The sequence below is a fragment of the Zalophus californianus genome, chromosome 2, assembly GCF_009762305.2.
Source record: "Zalophus californianus isolate mZalCal1 chromosome 2, mZalCal1.pri.v2, whole genome shotgun sequence".
NCBI lineage: Eukaryota > Metazoa > Chordata > Mammalia > Carnivora > Otariidae > Zalophus > Zalophus californianus.
This window is the reverse complement of record NC_045596.1, coordinates 12,246,651-12,266,230: the sequence shown is the minus strand read 5'-3', so window position 1 is coordinate 12,266,230 and position 19,580 is coordinate 12,246,651. Positions and strand designations below refer to the sequence as shown.

Genomic DNA, 19,580 nt, shown 5'->3' with positions numbered 1-19,580 from the left:
AGTCCTCTGCGGGGCGGTTTCCTCATCTGTAAATGGGGTAATGCCTTCAACAAGGACCAGCCGGCCCCGCACTTACAGCAGCGTTGGGTACATAGCAAGTGCTCCGTAAGTGTCTGTTTCTAAGGCCGCACAGCCTTCTCTGCACCATAGAGTGTTTCCGGAGCCCATCAAGGTCTGCGTTCTGCGTCTGGCCCCTGGGGTGGGACCTTCTGGCTTTCCTGCCCCTGCAGCTTTAAGCAGGCTCTGCATTTGCCTCCCACCCAGCAGATTAGGCTGATGCGCTGGCTCTAAATCTCTGCAGCCTTCTCTCCAGAAACTCCTGGGGCAGGCGGGCTGTGTGCGAAGTGAGCGCTGTCTTTTTCTCCCACCAGGGATGGTGCCTTGAACCGCAGACCGGACCTGGACCCGGACCCGGACCCGCAGAAGGCTCTCGGACGCCCTTCGCTGCGTGCCAGCCCGGCCAGGAAAGGGAGTGGACTCGGCACATCCAGCGCTTGCTGCCGAGCCTCTTCTGCGCAGGAACGCAAGCTCCTGTCTCAACCAAGGCTCTGAGGCCGGAGGCCCCCAGCTCTACCTCATGCGTGGGGGACCTTGCTAGCCATGGCCCTCCTCCTAGGCTTCCTGCTGCTGCTGGAGTTGGGCTGGGATACCTCTGCCCTGGGGCCGCTGTCATCCACAAAGGGTTCTGATGTTTTGGAATTTGAATTGCCTGCCAGGAACTATGAGACCAAGGACTCTTACAAAGCTGGGCCCATTGGCGTTCTCTTTAAAATGGTGCACGTCTTCCTCCGCGTGGTGCAGCCCAATGCTTTCCCCGAAGGTAAGTGCCCATTGCGGGAAAAGATGGAGTTTGTCCCCAGACACACTCATGTGCGCACACGGAATATTGTTGATTAATCAAGATACAGTAAATATGTTTTATATTCAGTATTTTATTTATATATTCAGTTTTTTAAAGCATAAGATTCAAAGTGATGGGATTGCACAGGAGCAGAAAGTATTGAGACAGAAGTTAGGAACACTGGTGCCAGGTTAATAGGTTGTCAAGGAATGTGATTATAAGATATGAAATCAAACGATGTTGCTATGCTGGTTTTCCAATTCTTGGTCTTTTTTCTCCTCCCTCTTTTTTTTTCCCCCCCCGGTGAGAGCAATGAATTACTCTCAAGTGCAAACCAAAGGTAAAAATTAGGGTAAAAATGCAAATTCTCTCAGGTGAGTTAATAATCACCTCTGGTGGCTAGGCCAGCACTTACAGATTGAAACTTCCTTGACCCACCTCAAAGTACAATTTCACATTGCTGCGGACAAGGGCAGGCCTGACCCGCCGTGTTTAGCTGGCTAACTCTTTGCTTCAGTTCTAAGAATTTGAGTGTAAGGAAAGGAGAGATGGCCCCTTGTCGGAGGGATGGGCCCTTGTCGGAACTTTGATGGCATGGTGCCTTACCCATCGTGAGTATTGCTACTGTTCACCCTAATCCCTGTACTGGGAAGTCTGTGGGCGTGTGTTTTCAGGGAAGAGATTATGAAAATTTAAATGGTCTGTGGGAAGTATCTGCTATTAGGGTTTGGCAGTCTAAATTTTTATTGACTTCATGTTAGACCTATTCTAGGCTTGTTCTTTAAACTGTGAAGATTTGAATGCTATTATTGATATACAAATATATCAATTTACAATATACAAATGATATATACAAATTATAAGATTTGTACATATATATACACAAATTTTAAATTTTACAATATACAAATTATCAAATACAAATACAAGTTATACAATATACAAATTATAAAACTTGTTGTAATCCTTATCATCTTCTTTAGCTGGTCAGCTATTATTCATAAGAGGATTATGTGTCTGTGTGTGGGGGAGAGAGAGAGAGAGAGACAGAGAGAAAGAGAGGGAGAGAGAATGTATTTAGTGAGCTTTAACACTTGTTTATGTTATGGGCAGTTTATAGATTTTCATTATGATACATTTATATTGAAATTGTCTTACATTTTTTTGTCTCAGATTAAGCAATCAGAACAGTTTGAAGTGTAGTTCTCAATTTTTTGTTAGTTTAAATTTCAATTCAATGAAACAAATCACTCTGAACCCTGTTGCCCTTGAAGAGACCCTGAACATATACTACATACTCTTTATGTCCCTGCTTGAAAGACGAAATTTGAAAGTCCAAAAGATGGAAGTAGAAAATAGTTTACTTATTAATGTTGGACACAAGTTCACTATTCTCAATAGGTACCTCTTCCTTTATTTGTAGACTTGGCGTAAATGTTATTAAATAATCAAATACCTACTAGTGTTTTTAGTCTTAGTTTCTTTGTTTTTTTAGGCAAAAGGAATACAATTCAGTTTATTATATGCATTTATAATGGCATCTTCAAAAAGATTGTGAAGCATCCATGTGTTATTAAAGCATATCATGTAATTAGTTAATCCTGTAATCTCTTCCCATATGTTGCTTTATTTTGCTCCCTCTAGGTTTCAGAGGAAGGCTTCCTCACACTTATTTTACAAAGGAAAGCAATATTTTTAAAAGTTTGAATTCAAACGATCAGGTCAAAGGCATCCTGCATCCAACACATTCTCAGGTTTTGAACTCCAGCGTCATTATTAGTCTAGAAGGAGGTGTCTGAAGAATTTAAATCCTGCTGTAATCTGAGGGTGTTAGCACTGCTTGTCCCTTGACCTTCATCAATACTTACTACTTTGGAAAAAGAAATTCCCAAAAGTCTCAACAGTAGACCAGAGCAGAGTAGCATTACCCCTTGCAAAAAAAAAAAAAAAAAAAAAAAAAAAAAAAAAAAATCATTAGGTTGCTTAAAGAATATAATATTGAATTTCATAGGGGACATTGTGGAGTATTGTTTTTTTTCCCACCATCCCATTTTTTAAATTCTTTCATCCAGTTACTAGATCTCATAATGGTCTCAAAGTGCCCTATAGGTGCTTTGCCACATAAAGGACATATACCAGACGTAGTTTTCCTGCTGGGACCATTGCGTTTCATGAGCTCCAGATCATAGGCAGACATCTTCATAATTGAAGATGCAAAAACAACAACAATGAGAGAGAGAGAGAGAGAAATGGAATCCGATTCATTAGCTTAACTAACTTAATATAGTAACCTAAACAGATGACTTCAGGACAAGTCCTCTACGAAGTAACATCTTCATAGAGAGAATGATCCCTGAGGTATATTCTTTCATTTGAAAGAGTAGAGTGTTTTGAATGCAAAGTCCCAGTCCAGTGCAGGAGTGAAAGAGAAAGGGAGGACCCTCGAGCCTGGGCTCCCTTTTCTCATGCTATTGGACTGGGGAGTTTTCCACTTTACATCCTATGTCTGAGCCAAACAGCATAACGCATTTTGCATCTGTAACTCTCTAGAGCGAAGCCCGTGTTGTATCCTTATAAATACAAGATGGAAGGGTCTTGTTTAACTGGGACTTTGCACAAAAGCCTACTTACCTTCCTGGGCAGAAGAAAAGATCAGATTAGACGAGACCAGAAAGACAGGTCACAGCAGAATATGCTCAAAAACCTGGTGTGGTTATTTCATAAACACCTACCCCTGGTCTGAAGCTGCACGAGGGATGCCGAGTCCCGGGCTTAGACACACTGAGGAGAGAGTGATGGCTTACATTCAGGAGGAGTCGCTTGTCTATTCATTCAACTTAGAAAGGGTGTTGATGGTAGGATGACCGGGGGGAGCTGAAGGAAGGGTGCTTCCAGCACAGGGAACCATGTGCCCAGAGAGTGGAGGAGACAGTGATTCATAGTGGACCCATGAGGTGGGTATTCATGGAATAAGTCTGCTAAGGGTCAGACCCTGACTGGCAGGCTGGAGAGTTTTATAGAGAGAAGGAAGCTGAGGCAACATGAGCAAAGGTTTCATTCATTTCTTGAGAGCCCCTGCCTTCTGTGTTGTACCTGCTGGGAGCTGGGAGCCAGGGTGGAAGGGGGATTGGGTTTTGGGAAAAGAATCCGATAGCAGCTGGTAGGAAAGGTCATAGGGAGGTAGAGTCTTCTACAGTGGTCCAGAGGAAGGAAATAACGGACCTAACTTAGCACGAGGCAAAGGTAATGGAGGAAACAGAGGCAGGATCCATTTCATGGATTTCATTTCAAAGGACTTTGGTTCAAATCCTAGCTCTTGCCTATTACCTGCTGGGTGATTTTGGCCAAGTTAATTTTCAGAGCCTCTGCTCTCATAGATGTAATATGACAATAATCATAACTCACTCTGTAGCTTTTAGCTGTGAAGCTTAAATGAGATGACATATGTAAAGCCTATGTTTAAAACCATGCCTGAACGGCACAGATAAAAATCCTCAATAAAGGTAGCTGCTAGTTATATTATTATTTGAGAGGAAGAATTGACCAAATTGGACGCCAAGATTGGTGCCAGAAAGGGACATGGGAAAAAGATGTCTCCAGGAGGGATCACTAAAATGTCCTTACTGCTCCATCAGGAATATTCTCTATGGAGTTACCTTGTAAGAAGCCATTCCATTACTTTTGAAGTTCAGCGGGCTGTGTCTTAAAGACCGCAAGCCCCACAGTCGCGGAACCAGATCTAGAAGGCAGGGTTTGGGTGCAGGGCTAGTCTACTGCGTGGTCTTTACTCCTCCACTAAAACATCTACATCTGACAGGCTCTCATTCTTCTGTTTCTTTGTTCTTTGCCACTGTCCCCAGAATCTGCTGTAAGGCATTCTTTGCGAAGTGTTAGCTCATTCGAAGCCCACGACAACTTTGGGAAATGCACGATGGTGGTAAATGGTGATCTTATTTCTATTTATTATACGCCCTTTTCCAGACTGGAAAGCTAAGTCAGAACAAGAGTACATTTTCAAGGCACATGGCTAGCCTGGGGCAGATTGAGAAACCTCTGTCTCCAGGACTAGTTATTTCTCCTATATTCCACAGCTTACCTTGTGGCTCATTTCTTTCCCTTTTACTTTTACCACGGTGCTTTAAAAAGGTCTGTGGGTGGCTGTAAAAAATGGTAATTTCTGCACGCTAAGAGTGTGTGTTGCAGAAGATTATCTCGTGTGGATGGTAAATAGTGCCTTTTCAATTTCACGTGTCTGTGATGAATTTGGTATAAATCCTGACCCAGATCAGAGCTATTCTATTGGAGCAAGTGAAAAAAAGGCATCTTCTCCTTTTATTTTTATAGAAAGTCTCTAAAATTATTCTCTGCTCTGTTTTGGGTGTATTTTTAAATGAGATTTTTAGGCCAGTTGACCTGTTTCTAATAGCGTTCTGGGTTAATCTGATTTTGGCAGGTGCCAAAGCGGAGCTGGGTGAGCGGGAGGTGGGAGGAGGGAAGGGTGAAGCTTGTCCTCTGCCGAGTCTGAGATCCAGGCAGGATGTTGCAGTAAGTGGGAGTTTCCTCCATGGGAAATAACAGAAACCTGTTAGCTAAGGGTGTCAAAAAGGAGTTTGTCATCATGCCTTCCAGTTACCTCGTGCTGCCCAGCCACAGGGGACTGGCGCTCACTCTGGGGCCTCCTTGCCTCCCACCTTGGCTCCTCTCTGCACCCAGTCCCTCTGCACCTCCGCCTTCCCATCCCCCCTCCCTCTGGGATCCTCCACTCCTGCCATCCTTGTGGCAGAGAACCAGGATGCCAGCGTCGCAGAATTCAAGCCAACTTCCTGGAGAATGGTTGGGTGTTCTTCTCTTTAAGTCCCAAGCCCCAGTTCCAGTCCTGCCTGGGCCAGTCACCAAACACAGACCCACTGAGGAATGGTGGCCACGGTCACACCTCGTGGGCCTGACACTGGGAGTCGTCACTGTCTCCATGGTGCCACAGGTAAGGAGGTGCTTCCCAGAAAAGGGGATGGCTGGGCGGATAGCCCAGTAGGCGTGTCTTTGCCAATGTCAGCTGGGAATCAGGATGTTTTATTATATCCAGCACCTGTGTGTTCTTACTTAATTCAAACAAAGCCAGCATTTTCTCCTTTAGATCACAGCACTCATATTGGCAATGGGCCTGGCCATAGATAAGGTCATTGAGGGAAAGAACTAATATCTAGTGATCCTTCCTCCCAGGTGTCCCTCACTGTGCTGGGCAGGGTTCACCTGTCATTGTCTGTCATCCTAATTTATGTAAGAGCAAACAGCTATCATGTGCCTGCTTCTGGGATTTGAACAACTCCATAACTCTATGAGCTAGGTACTATTATTCTTATTTTATGGAAGAGGAAGTTGAGGTCCACAACAATTTGGGGTCGCACAACGAGTCTGTGGTGGAGGCAGGGTTGGAATCCAGGCTTTATTTTCCAGGCTCATAGTTGCTGCTTGTATTTGCTCATCAGGAACTCAAGAGACTCGGGGACTGTCCCAAGGTTGCACACACTGTCGGCCAAGGGGTCAACTCAGGGTTTGACCCAGGGCCCATGACTTTGCCCCCAAATGCTGCACCATGTTGCCTCTGTGGAGGAGATTTGCTGTACAGATTGCATTCATATGTCCCCAGTGACCTGTGAGTGTGGTGCGAGTTTGGTGGCAGGGGGGTAGGTGACACGTCCCCAGACTGTAACGAGCACTGCTCTAATCCATCTCACGTGTCTTCTGCTTCATAGAACAGCTTTTGCGGCTAAATGGAAAACCCAGTCCTATTGACCATATTCCCGTAACGTCTACAAGGTCCTGCTGGAATGTGCTCCTGACTTTGTGCGTGTAATCAACAGAGGCAGGCTATGCTTTTCTGCGACATGTGTGCCAAGCCCACAAAAAGACACAAGAAAAGCTCCCTACTCCTCTAGTCTCCAGCAGTGATGTCCTTTTAGGAAGCCTCTAAGTACATACAGGAAATGAGAGATTAAGTACGAATGTAAATAAAGAGAGGCCACTGGAGCACCTGCTGGACGGAGCCAATGTTGAATTAAAGGCCACTTGTCCACTGGCATTGAGCGGAAGAGAAGTCCTACAATTTGCACTTGGAGAGTAGCTGTGAAGTGTGGTCTGTACAGGGAAGGTAGTGCTGGGTCCAAACTGAGCAGTGGGGTGGACAGTAGCAGGAGAGGTGGTAGGCCAAGCAGGCTCGCCACATATCTTCTGCTTGATGGGGATCTAGGTTCGGGAATGAGCCCCATACTTGAGCTGTGGTGAAGAACTCACACTCTGGAGCCACTGCCTGGGTTTGGATCCTGGCTCCTTTACTAGCTCTGTAACCTTGGGCAAGTTACTTAAACTCTCTGTTTATTAGTTTTCCCTCTGTAAAATGACGAAAATAGTCATGGTACTTTTCGGGGCGCCTGCGTGACTCAGGGGGTTGAGCATTCAACTCTTGATTTCTGCTCAGGTCATGATCTCAGGATCATGAGATCGAGCCCCACGTTGGGCGCCATGCTGGGCATGGAGTCTGCTTGAGATTGTCTCTCTCTGCCCCTCTCCCTGCTCTCTCTCTGTTTCTCTCTCAAGAAAAAAATAATCATGGTACTTTTGGGGGCGTCATAATATTTAAAGAAATAGTGTTTGCAAAGCAATTAAAATGGTGTCTAACATACACTAAGTGCTGTGTGTTTGTCAAATAAAATTTGAATGTATAAAATTCATATTCAGCAAAAGCTTTTGAACTAATGTCAGACTTTGATGATCACACAGACAAAAGACCAAGTATTTATTTGACTCCCACTCTACTGGTTTCCTAGAGCTGTCCTAACAAATGATCGCAAACTGGGTGGCTTAAAACAGCAGAGATTTATTCTCTCTGCGTTCTGAGGGCCAGACGTCCAAAGTCAAGGTATTGGCAGGGCCACGCTCTCTCTGAAGGTTCTAAGGGAGAATCCTTGCTTCTTTCAGCTTCTAGTGGCTCTAGGTGTTCTAATCTCTGCCTGTCTTCACAAGGCCCCCTTCTGTGTCACTGACCTTCTCTTATAAGGACACCTGCCATTGGATTTAAGGCTCACCCTATATCCAGGATGTTATCGTCTCAAGATCCGTAACTTAATTATGTCAGCAAAGACCCGTTTTCCAAATAAGGTCACTCTCACAGGTTCCTGGAGTCAGGACTTGGACATGGCTTTTTGAAGGCCACCTTTCAACACACACACCCTTCTTTAGTTCTCCCCAACAGCCCAGCAATATCAAGTAATGTGACCAAGGTCCTATTTCTAAAAAATGGAGCCAGAGTCAAACCTGACTATTTGATTCCAAGCACTCATATTGTAATCCTGCAAATATGTAGTGAGCTCCTACTGCATGCCAAGCCTGGTGCTGTTTGGGCAGAGATGGCCTTGACCGAGTTTCTCTGTTCTCAAAAGGCTGACATTGAGGGAGGAAATCTCCACCTCCATAGTGAGCTGTGGTGCAGGGTCGGCTGTCCTTGCTCATGGTCAAGTGGGCTCATGGCTGTCCCGAGGAGGGATTAGTCATGATGGGGCCAATAGAAGGCTTCATGGAGGAAGTAGCAATTGAACTGAGCCATAGGGTGTGGAAGGGTTCAGGAAGCAGAGGAGAGCATTCCAGGTGTTTAAGTACAGGCCTGATTGATGTGAGTTGAGACAGAGATTCATAGGATATGGCCTGGAGAACACGGAGGCTAGAGCCCTGCATGTCTGGGAGATTGTCAGGCCATGAGCCTGGGGAGAAGCCAACATATCTACATGAGGCTCTGTAGACAGCGAAGGGCGGGCATCACTCAGTAAACCTGTTGCCCTCACCTGAACTACAGGAGAAAGGCTATATGGAGTGTACATTGTCCACTGAACCTGCTCCTGGAAATTCTCAGGTACACTTGGACACGAGTGGCCTAGCTCAGTGCTACCCCAGATGTGACATTTGGAACAACAGCATCAACATCACCTGGAAGCCTATTAGAAATGCAGATTCTTAGGTCCCACCCATATCTACTAAATCAAAGTCTTTCTTTTAATTTAAAAAATACTTAAAGTATTTTTATGTTGAAGCATAATATGCATACCGAAAAGTGCACCTACTCTACAACTTGATGACTTTTCACAAACTGCACACATCTGTGTAACCAGCCCCCAGATCAAGGAAAAGAACAAGGTCCCAGAAGAACCCTGTCTTGTTTCCTGCTCATTATCCCCCAACTCATCCCAAGGGTAACCCAACTCCTGCCTTCCAGTGGCATAGAGGAGTTACACCTGCTGGGATGCCGTACATACACTTTGTTTTCTGCCCTCTTTTGCACAATATTTTATTTGTAGGAGTCACCCAGATTGTTGCATATGGTTGGAAATACTCATTTTTGCTGTTGCATACTCTTCTATCACATGAATATACTGTAATTTTTTTATCCCACTGGCTTGGCATTTGGGAGGTTTCCAGTCGGGGCCTGTTTAGTTAGCTTGGGCGGCTGTCACAAAATACCACAGCCTGGGGGTGTAAACAGCATTTTATTTCTCACCCGTGGTGGAAGCTGGAAGTCCAAGATCAAGGTGCAGGAGATTTAGTGTCTGGCGAGAGTCGTTTTCTTGGTTTGAGGCTTCTTGCTGTATCTTCACGTGGAGGAGAGAGAGCCCGCGTGCACCCAGGTCTCTTCCTCTTCTTATAAAGCACTAACCCCATCATGGGGGCTCCACCTCCAGGCCTCATCTAAACCTAATTACCTCTCAAAGGCCTTCTGATGAGCTTTCATTTCCCATCACCCAACCTTCAGTAACTTTCAACTCATGATCAGTGTTGCTTGGTTTCTACCTCTACCTGTCCCTCTTACTCATCCCCTTCATTCTGAAGCAAATCTCAGTCTTTCTATCATATCATCCGTAAATATATCAGTACCAATCCCTAAAAATAAAGATGCTGAATTTTACACTGTAGAAAGTCAACAGTAGTTCTTCAATATAATAAAGTATTGAAGTGTTCAGATTTCTTGATTGTCTTGTAAATGTCATTTTTTTTAATACAGTTTGGCTGAATTGGGATCCAAATAATGTCCATGTATTGCAATAGGTTGATATGTCTCCTGTCTCAGTTTAATTTCTAGGATGCGCCTCTAGGTCTTTTTCCTCCTTGCAATTTTTTTGCTGAAGAACCTAGTTATTTTCCCCGTAGTATTTCTTATAGGCTGATCTTCACTGATTTTCCATTTTCATGGTGTTCTTAACATATTTCTCTGTCTTCTGCATTTCCTATAAAGATCAGATACAAGTTCATTCTGGGGACAAAGGCACTTTATAGGTGGTATTGTACATTTGCCCCAGGATACTATCTGTCTAGTTGTTTCCCTTTTTGTGATGTTAGCAGCACTGATGATCACTGTCTAGTTGCATTCATTCATAACGGGTCCAGTCCTTTCGATGTTGTCTGCAAACATGCTCTCAGGTCCATTAAAAATCTTAGGGAACAAAATGGAATACTTTGCATGTTCCGTAACAAGTGTTCACTTAGTAGTATTTCATAGGCATCTTTCCAGGTCTGTCCCTGTTAGGGTGTTGCCTGAACTAGAAAAGTTTTTAAACAAGGAACTTGAAACATTCATTCACCAACCTTTTGATGTAGAGCCAAGACTGAACATTTTTTTTTTTAGCATGAGCTAATTGTTTAAAGTTTCATGATTAGCGTTTCTGATATAAAATAGCAGCCAAAATGTATCCTCTGTAATTTGGCTTCTTTGTTTTGATTTCTTTGAATTAAAAAAAAACACTTAAGAGTTCAGAGTTGTGTATTTTTAGTTTGCTTTTTCTTCCCAAACTTTCACAGTTGACTCACACGTGATTTCATCTTATTGGCTGGTCTTTATTAAGTCTTTATAGAATATTTCATTTTCTGCGCTCATTCTTTTTATGTGCATATTTCCTCGGTTTGTATAATATTTAATTAAACATTGAACTTATTATACATAAAAAGACAGAAAGAAGTTTGGGAGCAAATTGAGTGTTATGGGTTGAAGTTGACGTCCTAACCCCTGGTACCTCAGAATGTGACCTCATTTGGAGACAGGGTTGTTGCAGATGCCAGTAGTTAAGATGAGGCCATACTGGAGCAGGGTGGACCCCTAACCCTATAGGACTCGTGTCCTTATGAGGGGAAATTGGGAGACAGATGTAGACACAGGGAGGATGCCAGGTGAAGACTGGCGGGATGTTTCCACAAGCCAAGGAACTGCCAGAAGCTAGGAGAGACCTAGAACTTTTGGAGGGAGCATGGCCCTGTCTGCTCCTTGATCTTGGACTTCTGCTCCCAGAGCTGTGAGACAATACATTCCTGTGTTTTAAGCCACTCCATTTGTGATGTTTGGTTGCCACAGGCCTAGCAAATGCATCCACCCAGTAAGTAGATGCGTGAACTGGTGTTGCAGAGGGCCACGTGGGCCCGGCAGAGGTGGTCACTTCGCGGTGCTCGATGGTGCACTGCCATGTTTTCGGAGGTAAGGAACTGATGACTGGGTGATCTGGGCAGCTGGAAAGTGGGGTTTAGCTCCCCAAGTCTCACTGTGCATTTATACATTTATGATCCGAGTCACAGCATCATTTCATTCATGAAGATTCAACGATATGTGCTGAAATGGGGGAAAAAAGGAGAAATTACTAGTATAAATGGGTCTCTCTGCCAATCTACAACAATATTACGTAGTATTTGCCGGAAGGAACTACCGCCTCCATCAGCGCTTAAAAGAAAAACTCGCATTGCTTATTGCAGGCCAGAGATTTAAGGGATTTTCACAGGTAGTTCCTCTCTACCTGCTTTTTGTTCACTGCAGTCCCTGCGTGACATGAGGCCCCAAGCCCCTTCAAGATCAGACCCTTGTTCCCTTGCCTCCTGGCAAAAGTCCTGTTGTTTCTTTAAAGCCTTCCCCGTGTGATCCTTATTCTGGAAATCTGGAACCTCTCAACTCATTATTTTGTCTGTACTCTTTCTGTATCACTTGCACACTTCTGCTGTTCCATGTTTAACACTGCCTTTTGATAGTTTGCAGTCCTAGATTATAAACTTATTGATGCCTGGCACTCCGGAGATCCTTCATAATCTCTTGCTTTTGTTTTGGTATTTTTGAACTTGAAAAAGACATTGTACTTTTCCCTCTCTACCAAATTTCTTTATTTATTCACAAAAGTTGAGCATCTGCTATGTGTGCTTTCTTGAAATACTGGTGTCGTCTTGATACCACTGAGCTATTATACAGTAAAACCCTCGGGGCTGTGTGTCTTTCTAGAGCGTGTTGCTCTGCTTTATAAATTTCTTCTATAACTTCCCTTACAGTCAGCTTTGCAACTTTTTTCTTTTGTTCTTGTGCTGTCAGCTGTTAATTCAGCTCTGCTTTCTTGGACTCCTAATGCTTTACTTTATATACCTGAGTTGCAGTGGGTGGCTCCATTTTTACTGTAGAATTCAAAGTGCATGGACTTTATGATAGCTCTATGTATTTCAGACACTTATTACTTTATCTCTGAGGCTACTGCTTTTTTACTCTCATGGGAAAACTCAAGTTTATAATTTTTTAGCCAAAAGGATTCCCAAACTTAACAGTGATTAAATATCTGTGAATAGCTTGAGAGCAAGGAACAGCTACGATGTGAGGAACATCATGTGTGATCCAGACTAAAGGTGACCAGAAGTCCTGGAGATACCTGGACTGAGAAGGAATAAATATTGAATTAAATTCAAATCACCACATGAGTCCAATTATATACATTGCTTTCATGCCCAGTATTTATTAAAATACTTTAAAGCTAATTTTATTTTTAAATATAAAAACAATATACACACATAAAAAGCAAATAACAAGGTGCTTGGGTGGCTCAGTCGGTTAAGCATCTGCCTTTGGCTTGAGTCATGATCCCAGAGCCCCAGATGGAGCCCCACATCAGGCTCCCTGCTCAACAGGGAGTCCACTTCTCCCTCTGCCCTTCACCCCCTTCATGTGCTTGCTCTCTCTTTCTCAAATAAATAAAATCTTTTTTTAAAAAAAAAGCAAATAACATTTAAAGGTCATGATTACTAACAAGTTTTGCACGTAGCTATTCATTCATTTCTTCATTCATTCATTCAGTAGGTATTTGGTGAGTGCTTACCAAGTACCAGGCTGTGTTCTAGGCTCTGAAAATAAACATCTACCAAATGTTTTACACACACACACATTTTTTTTAAAGGAATTATTCAACGTGCTCTTTGTCCCTTGCTTTTCAAACTTAACATATCTGACAGATTATTCTAGATATCCATTTCATTTCTCTTTAACTTCACAAAATGCAGGAAAGTACAGAGAAAAAGAATTTATAAAACATTGGTAGTTATCTCATGCTCCCAGAATAAATAAGTAGTCAGATTGTTTTGAATAAAAGATAGAAAACATAATTGACAAAATCGGAATCCCCTTTACATACCATCCCCTTCCCCTCCTCCCTTCCCTCCTTTGCTTCTCCACAGACACTATTCCTCTCGGGGCAGGTTTTTTTTTTTTTTTTTTTAAGATTTTATTTATTTATTTGATAGAGACACAGCGAGAAAGGGAACACAAGCAGGGGGAGTGGGAGAGGGAGAAGCAGGCTTCCCGCTGAGCAGGGAGCCCAATGCGGGACTCGATCCCAGGACCCTGGGACCATGACCCGAGCTGAAGGCAGACGCCCAACAACTGAGCCACCCAGGCGCCCAGGGCAGGTTTATGTACTTACTATACATATCCGAAAAGTATTGTTTTGTGTGTGAGTCTTGTTTTGTGTCTGCTTATTGTTGTTTTTAACTCTCTGTTAAGTTTTGGGTTTATTTTTTTAAAGATTTCATTTATTTATTTGATCGAGAGAGAGAGAGAGAGAGAGCAAGAGAGAGAGAGAGGCAGAGGGAAAGGAGAAGCAGGCTCCCCACTGAGCAGGGAGCCGGACATGGGGCTCGATCCCAGGACCCTGGGATCATTACCTGAGCCGAAGGGAGGCACTTAACTGACTGAGCCATTCAGGCGCCCAAGTTTTGGGTTTCTATTCATGTTGAAACCCATTGATTCTAATCCATTCATTTGAGTTGTACCAAGGTCCCATTGTATGAGCAAGCCACGTTGTGTTTATTCTGTTTCTTAGTGATGGTATTTAGGTCTCTTTCCTCATCTGCTATACAGTGTTCCATTGATTAGACAATGCATTTCACTGTTTTTGATGGATATTTAGGTTACCAGTTATTTTTGCTATTCAAACACTGCTACAAAGACTGCTCTTGAATGTCTGGCTTTGCATACTTGGGCAAGTAAATCCAATAGGAGGAACCTCTAGATAAGGAATTGCTGTGGCAAATGGTATGTGTATTTAAAATTTTGATTGATATTACCAAGTGGTTCCCTAATCTGTATACCGATTTGCACTCCCAGTATTATTAGTGCATGAAAATGTGAGCTTACCCACATGTTTTTCCAATTCTGGTTATTAAGATTTTTTTATCGTTGCAAGTCTGACATGTTATAGGAAAAAAATCATGGTTAATTTGTGTATCTTTAATCACTGGTGAGTCATATCCTTTTATACATTTATATTTCATTTTGCAAAGAACTTCCCTTTTTTTGCCTTGGCTTATTTTCCAGCTGAATTATTGGTATTTTCCACTTTGATTTGCTCCAGTATCTCACTGAATATTAAAAATACTTCATTTTTGGAATAGGTAACATATTTATGTGGCTCCAAATTTAAAAGTACAAAAAGATATGTAATGTGAAACTTCTGTCACCTCTTGGTTCTCAGCCACCCAGCTAGCTTCTTTACAGATGATCGCTGTTACCAGTTTTGTGCGTGCATTTGTGTATCTGTGTCTTTTTGGACGTCTTTTCTACATACACAAGCAAAAATGTGTACATGGTCTTTTCTTCACAAGTGATAACATATTGTATGTATTATTTGGCACCTTGTTTTCTTTTTAAACATACAACTTAGTCATTATTTTATATTAGTACATAAAGAGCTAATTCCTCATTCCTTTTTTTATTGCTGTAGAAGTAGTCCATTACTGATTAACTCATTTCTGCCATTTTACTGCTACAAACACTGTTATAAACCACTTTAATTATTTCATAAACATACAACTTACGTATGGAAGATATACTTCTAGAAATAGAATTGCCAGGTTAACTTACAATTTCATGAATTTGCACCCATAATAGATGTTGCCCAGTTGCACTCCATAAAGGTTGATCCAGTTTAATCCTACATTAACAATGCAAAAAAATCTTAATGATGTTGTCTAGTGTCTTGTAAGGCAGATATCATCTGTATATTACATATGTGCAAATAGATGCTCAGAGAGAAGAACGCCCTTAGCCAGGATCACACAGCTTGTGAGTGGGCAAAGCAGGAGTTTGGACTCAGGTCTGTCTGATTTCAGGATCTTACTCTTTTTGTCATGCATGCTTTTAGACTAGGCTATTGCATGATACCTTTTAGTGGGATCAAGCAGTGCACCTCGCTTTGTAAGTTCTACTTCCAAGAAGTCTAGGAAGGAAAATAAGTAGGATGATTTTAACTTTTGATATGTAGGTTCAAGTCCAGTTTTACTCATGGATTTTAGATCTTTTCCACGTGCCTTTTCCAACATTGCATTGCTTGCTTTCCACATCAGTCTTCTCTGCCACAACAAGAAAAAACTTCAAAACGAAGGACTGGTCTTTACCGGCTCCCCACGTGCCTTTGAAATGGAAAATTATGTTCATTTTGGTCAATCTGTTTTTAAGAGTTCTTCCCTTCTGTATTCACAAGTCTACTGAATTTTCTTCCTTAGCCTTTTGGGTTAAACATTTAGTTGTTCCATGTTTATTCTCATTTCCTAATAGATTTGTGTAAAATATCCCCTGTGAATAGTTTTGGCTTTATCCTGTAGCTTTTGAAATATCCTGCAGATTTGAAATACAGATTTTCATTTGTAATTCCTAATAATCTATCATTTTGAGTTCCTCTTTTACCCAGTTTGTCAACTGAGTAAATTTTACCTTTTTGAAAAGGAATGAGTAAGAAAGGCTAAATGCGAGTTGTTACGTCCCATTGTTTATAAATGCTCATCTCCTGCATGCAGCCTGGTGTGACCTGCGCACCGGAGTGGTTCCTGGTGAGCGCTCCTCTCATGCATCTCTTCTCATTGCTTTCTGGAATTTTCTGGCCTTTCTTCAGTTCCGTCAGGACATTGTTAAGGCAGCTGTCCACTGTGTCTCAGAGTTTCCTTTTGGTGACAGCACATGAGCGAAAAAGCATTCCTTCTAGTCTTGAATGTTTCCTGAACAACTGGCCTAAGCGATTGTAGGTGGCTTCTGGGCATTCTAGAACAGTGGCTCTGCCTCTAGCCACAGGGACAGGACTCTCCCGTGTGCCCCTTGCTTCACGTCTTCCTTTTCCACAAATGCCAAAAGCACGTGGGGGGTGGGGGAGGCTGAGCCAGAGATCAGAACGTCTCTGTCCACAGGGAGCTAAGGAGTTGTAGCTTCTGTCCCTGGGCTGGCTTGTCTTTCTTCTTTAGTCCTATTCATGTTCTCCTACAGAGTAGGAATAAAGATAAGAAATCCCCAAAGGCCAGATTCTTATTTGAGTGGGATTAAAGAAAAATAAGAACTACACAATTTCAAACTAGAGGAGGAGGGTTGGAGAAGACCCCCAGGGCAGCAGCTGAGGTGAAAGAAGTCTCAGGAGCCTCGAGAGGAGAGTGGTGATTAGCTTACAGATGGCAGCTTGAGAGACAAGAATTCTGGTTAGTCATTCTGGGGCGGGGAAGCTTCTTAGTCCATCCTGTGAGCCAAAAGGTGGTGGCAGAACTATGTATTTTTTTGTCTGGCATTTCTTTAGCATCGATGACATCATGGAGGAATCTGTAAGTTCCTGAATTTCAATTTTAAAATATTTTAATTTGATGGGGTCGCTGATTCCATGGCCCGTGTTTACTAATTGAGATGAAAGCTCTCTTCAGACCTGATTGGAAGTAAATAGCCTTATATATCCTGGGGAAGAGGGGGCTGTATGTTGTAATAGCCTCTTGGAAATTGGCTGACCCAGAAACTCAGCCTAATGAGATTTGGACAGCAGGCCACTAGGAGGGGAATTATTGTGACATGCCTCGTTTAAGTCAGCCACTTCTGCTGCGCCCCAATAGGACAGTCTGCCCTGGAGGCCTGTGTCGCAGGGAATTGCATTTCTTTAAAAGAGTCATTCCAGATATAACTCGTGCAATAGAAGGAAGGTTAAGCAGAAATGAGTATCTGCGCTGAAATTCAAGTTCATAGCTGACTTCAGGAACGAGCACCTCCCGAGAATTGCACTGCAATAACAGGAACAGACCAGGCTTCCCAGGAACCAGTCTGTCGGCCGGAAAAGCCAGATTTTCTGCTGTGAGCATGTGTGTCAAATCTGGCGCCTTCTCTGTGTCGGGACAGTTGTCCCCGTCGTGAGGCTGCGCATCACCTGGACCGTGATGGTGGCCTCCCGACTCACACAGTGTGGAGGGATAGTGAAACCAGCTGGCCTCCCTGCTCTTGCTGGAACATACCACACCACATCGAGCTCAGGCCTTTACCCTCTTACCATTCCCTTTGTTTGGACCATTCTTCTGCTTGGCTTGTCACTCACGCCACTCGGGTCTTTGCTCAAACGTCATCTCCTCAAAGAGATTGCCCCCGGCCATACCAACGGAGGACCCCTCTCCCTGCTCCCTTCCCTTGCTTCGTTTTCCTTTGCAGCACATATCTTGGTATAATAGTAAATATTTGTTTATCTTGCTTATTAAACTCTAAACATCTCGATGGGGGGCCGTGTAATGCTACCTTGTTCACCTCTCCAACACCGTATCCCCGGATCCTGGCACGGTGCCTGGGACCTAGCGTGTGCTCAGTACATCTCGGTTGTGTGCATAAGGGGATGCACGCTCGCACAGCCCACTTGTTCACTGTGCTGCAGTCACAGCGGGATTACTTGGAGAATCTTCCCTGGGCCCCTTTCTTGCTTGCTTAATCCTACCAGCTCTCATTTGGCTGTACTGACTTAAACAAGCAAGCTTCCTACTTCTGGGCCTTAGTGGTCTCATCTGCACAATGGAAGTAATACATTGGGTGATTACTAGCCTAGAAAGTTCCTAGACTCTAAGTCACTTCCCGACACTGGCGCCTTTGCACCCGCTCTGCCTTCCACCCGAGTGCTCTGCATCCTCTGAGCCGGAGGCTGGCTCCCTGGCATCTTCCAGATCTCTTGCCCGGGCTTCCCCCTCAGTGGTGGCCTTCCCTGACCCAACACAGCAGGCCACCTCCTCGCTTATTCCTCTCCGGCTCTGCACCCCCACTTTCACTCTGGGAGCCCCTCACCTTCACTTTGTGGGCATTATAGGCATTTCCCCTTGCCCACCCCTCCCACCTGATTCTCTTCTCACAGAATTCCAAATCTGGTTGCACCATTCTCTCAGGTTGATTTCAGAGCGGCTAACTGTGCCTACTGGACTCACTTTAAATGTACATCCAAGCGCGTTCCCATTTCCTACTTACCTGCTTTCTCTTCTCTTCTCCAATTTCTACCCTATGTCAGCATCTACCCTCCATCAGCCAGTGACCTCAGACTTCATGGAGAAGATGAATGGAATCACTTAGAAACCAACCCCAACCTCCCTACTTTGATTTCCAGTTGTTCACTCAGGGTTATTCAGGCATTTAGAATTCTTTGCCCCAAGGAGAATTATTATTAGTGGAAAGATCTGATCATTTTCAAAGTTTTAGAAAGAGTTGTCAGTTTACCAGGAGGTCCTGTGAGGGTTTATGCCACCACCAGTAATGTATTGGGCATTTTAAAGAAAGAATTAATTGCAAGAGAGATAATATGCTAGTACTTTAATGTATATCCCTGACTACTCGTGAGATTGATTGTGTTTCCATCTGTTTGTTTCCTGTTTTGGGGAGTTTGTCTGTGAAATGCCTTGTACTTAGTTATGTAGCAGAGTCAGTCCTTTTAGTATTGATTCCATGAGAGCAGAAACGCTTTACCTAATCTGTTTGCTGTGAATTCCCACTAGACCATTTGGATTTAGAGAAGTTGTCATCTGGGGAAGATCATCAGGTCAGAAATAATCATCCAATGTATTACTTCCATTGTACAGATGAGACCACTAAGGCCCAAAAATAGGAAGCTTGCTTGTTTAAGTCAGTACAGCCAAATGAGAGCCGGTAGGATAAGCGAGCAGGAAAGGGGCCCAGGGAGGATTCTCCAAACAGGGAAGGCAGTGCCTCCTTTGCTGTTCAAATGGATTCCTGATCCTTGGAGCATACCAGTAGCTTTCGCTGAATGAATGTGTCTCTGTTGACTAAGCGAATTGTTTAATCATTTGTAGTATCATTCATTGCTAACACAATAGACATACCTTTATTTATTTCCATTTTAAACACTTATTTATTTATCTTAGAGAGAGGGGGTGAGGAGCAGAGGGAGAGGCGCAGAGCCGGATGCAGGGCTCGATCTCATAACCCTGAGATCATGACCTGAGTCGAAACCAAGAGTCTGATGCTTAACCGACTGAGCCACCCAGGCACTCATTTCCATTTTACAAGTAGAATATATTCATACAGAATACAGAGAAGCAGAAATAAAAGAAGTATCTATTCTCCCACCCAAAGATAACCTCTGTTTATATTTTGATCTATTGTCTTTGGATTTTTTTTTTCCTCTAA

At 43.3% G+C, this 19,580-nt stretch overlaps 1 protein-coding gene across 6 annotated transcripts in view; it reads left to right on the top strand.

Annotated features, from left to right (window-relative positions):
- The window catches only part of PROM1 (prominin 1), a 124,014-nt gene that overhangs the window by 25,380 nt on the left and 79,054 nt on the right, over positions 1–19,580 (top strand). For all 6 annotated transcript variants that reach the window (XM_027600492.1, XM_027600490.1, XM_027600495.1 and 3 more), the window contains exon 2: positions 372–820. In XM_027600492.1, coding sequence (XP_027456293.1) covers positions 601–820 — 220 coding nt within the window. In that variant the 5' untranslated portion in view covers positions 372–600. The remainder of the gene's footprint in view (positions 1–371; positions 821–19,580) is intronic.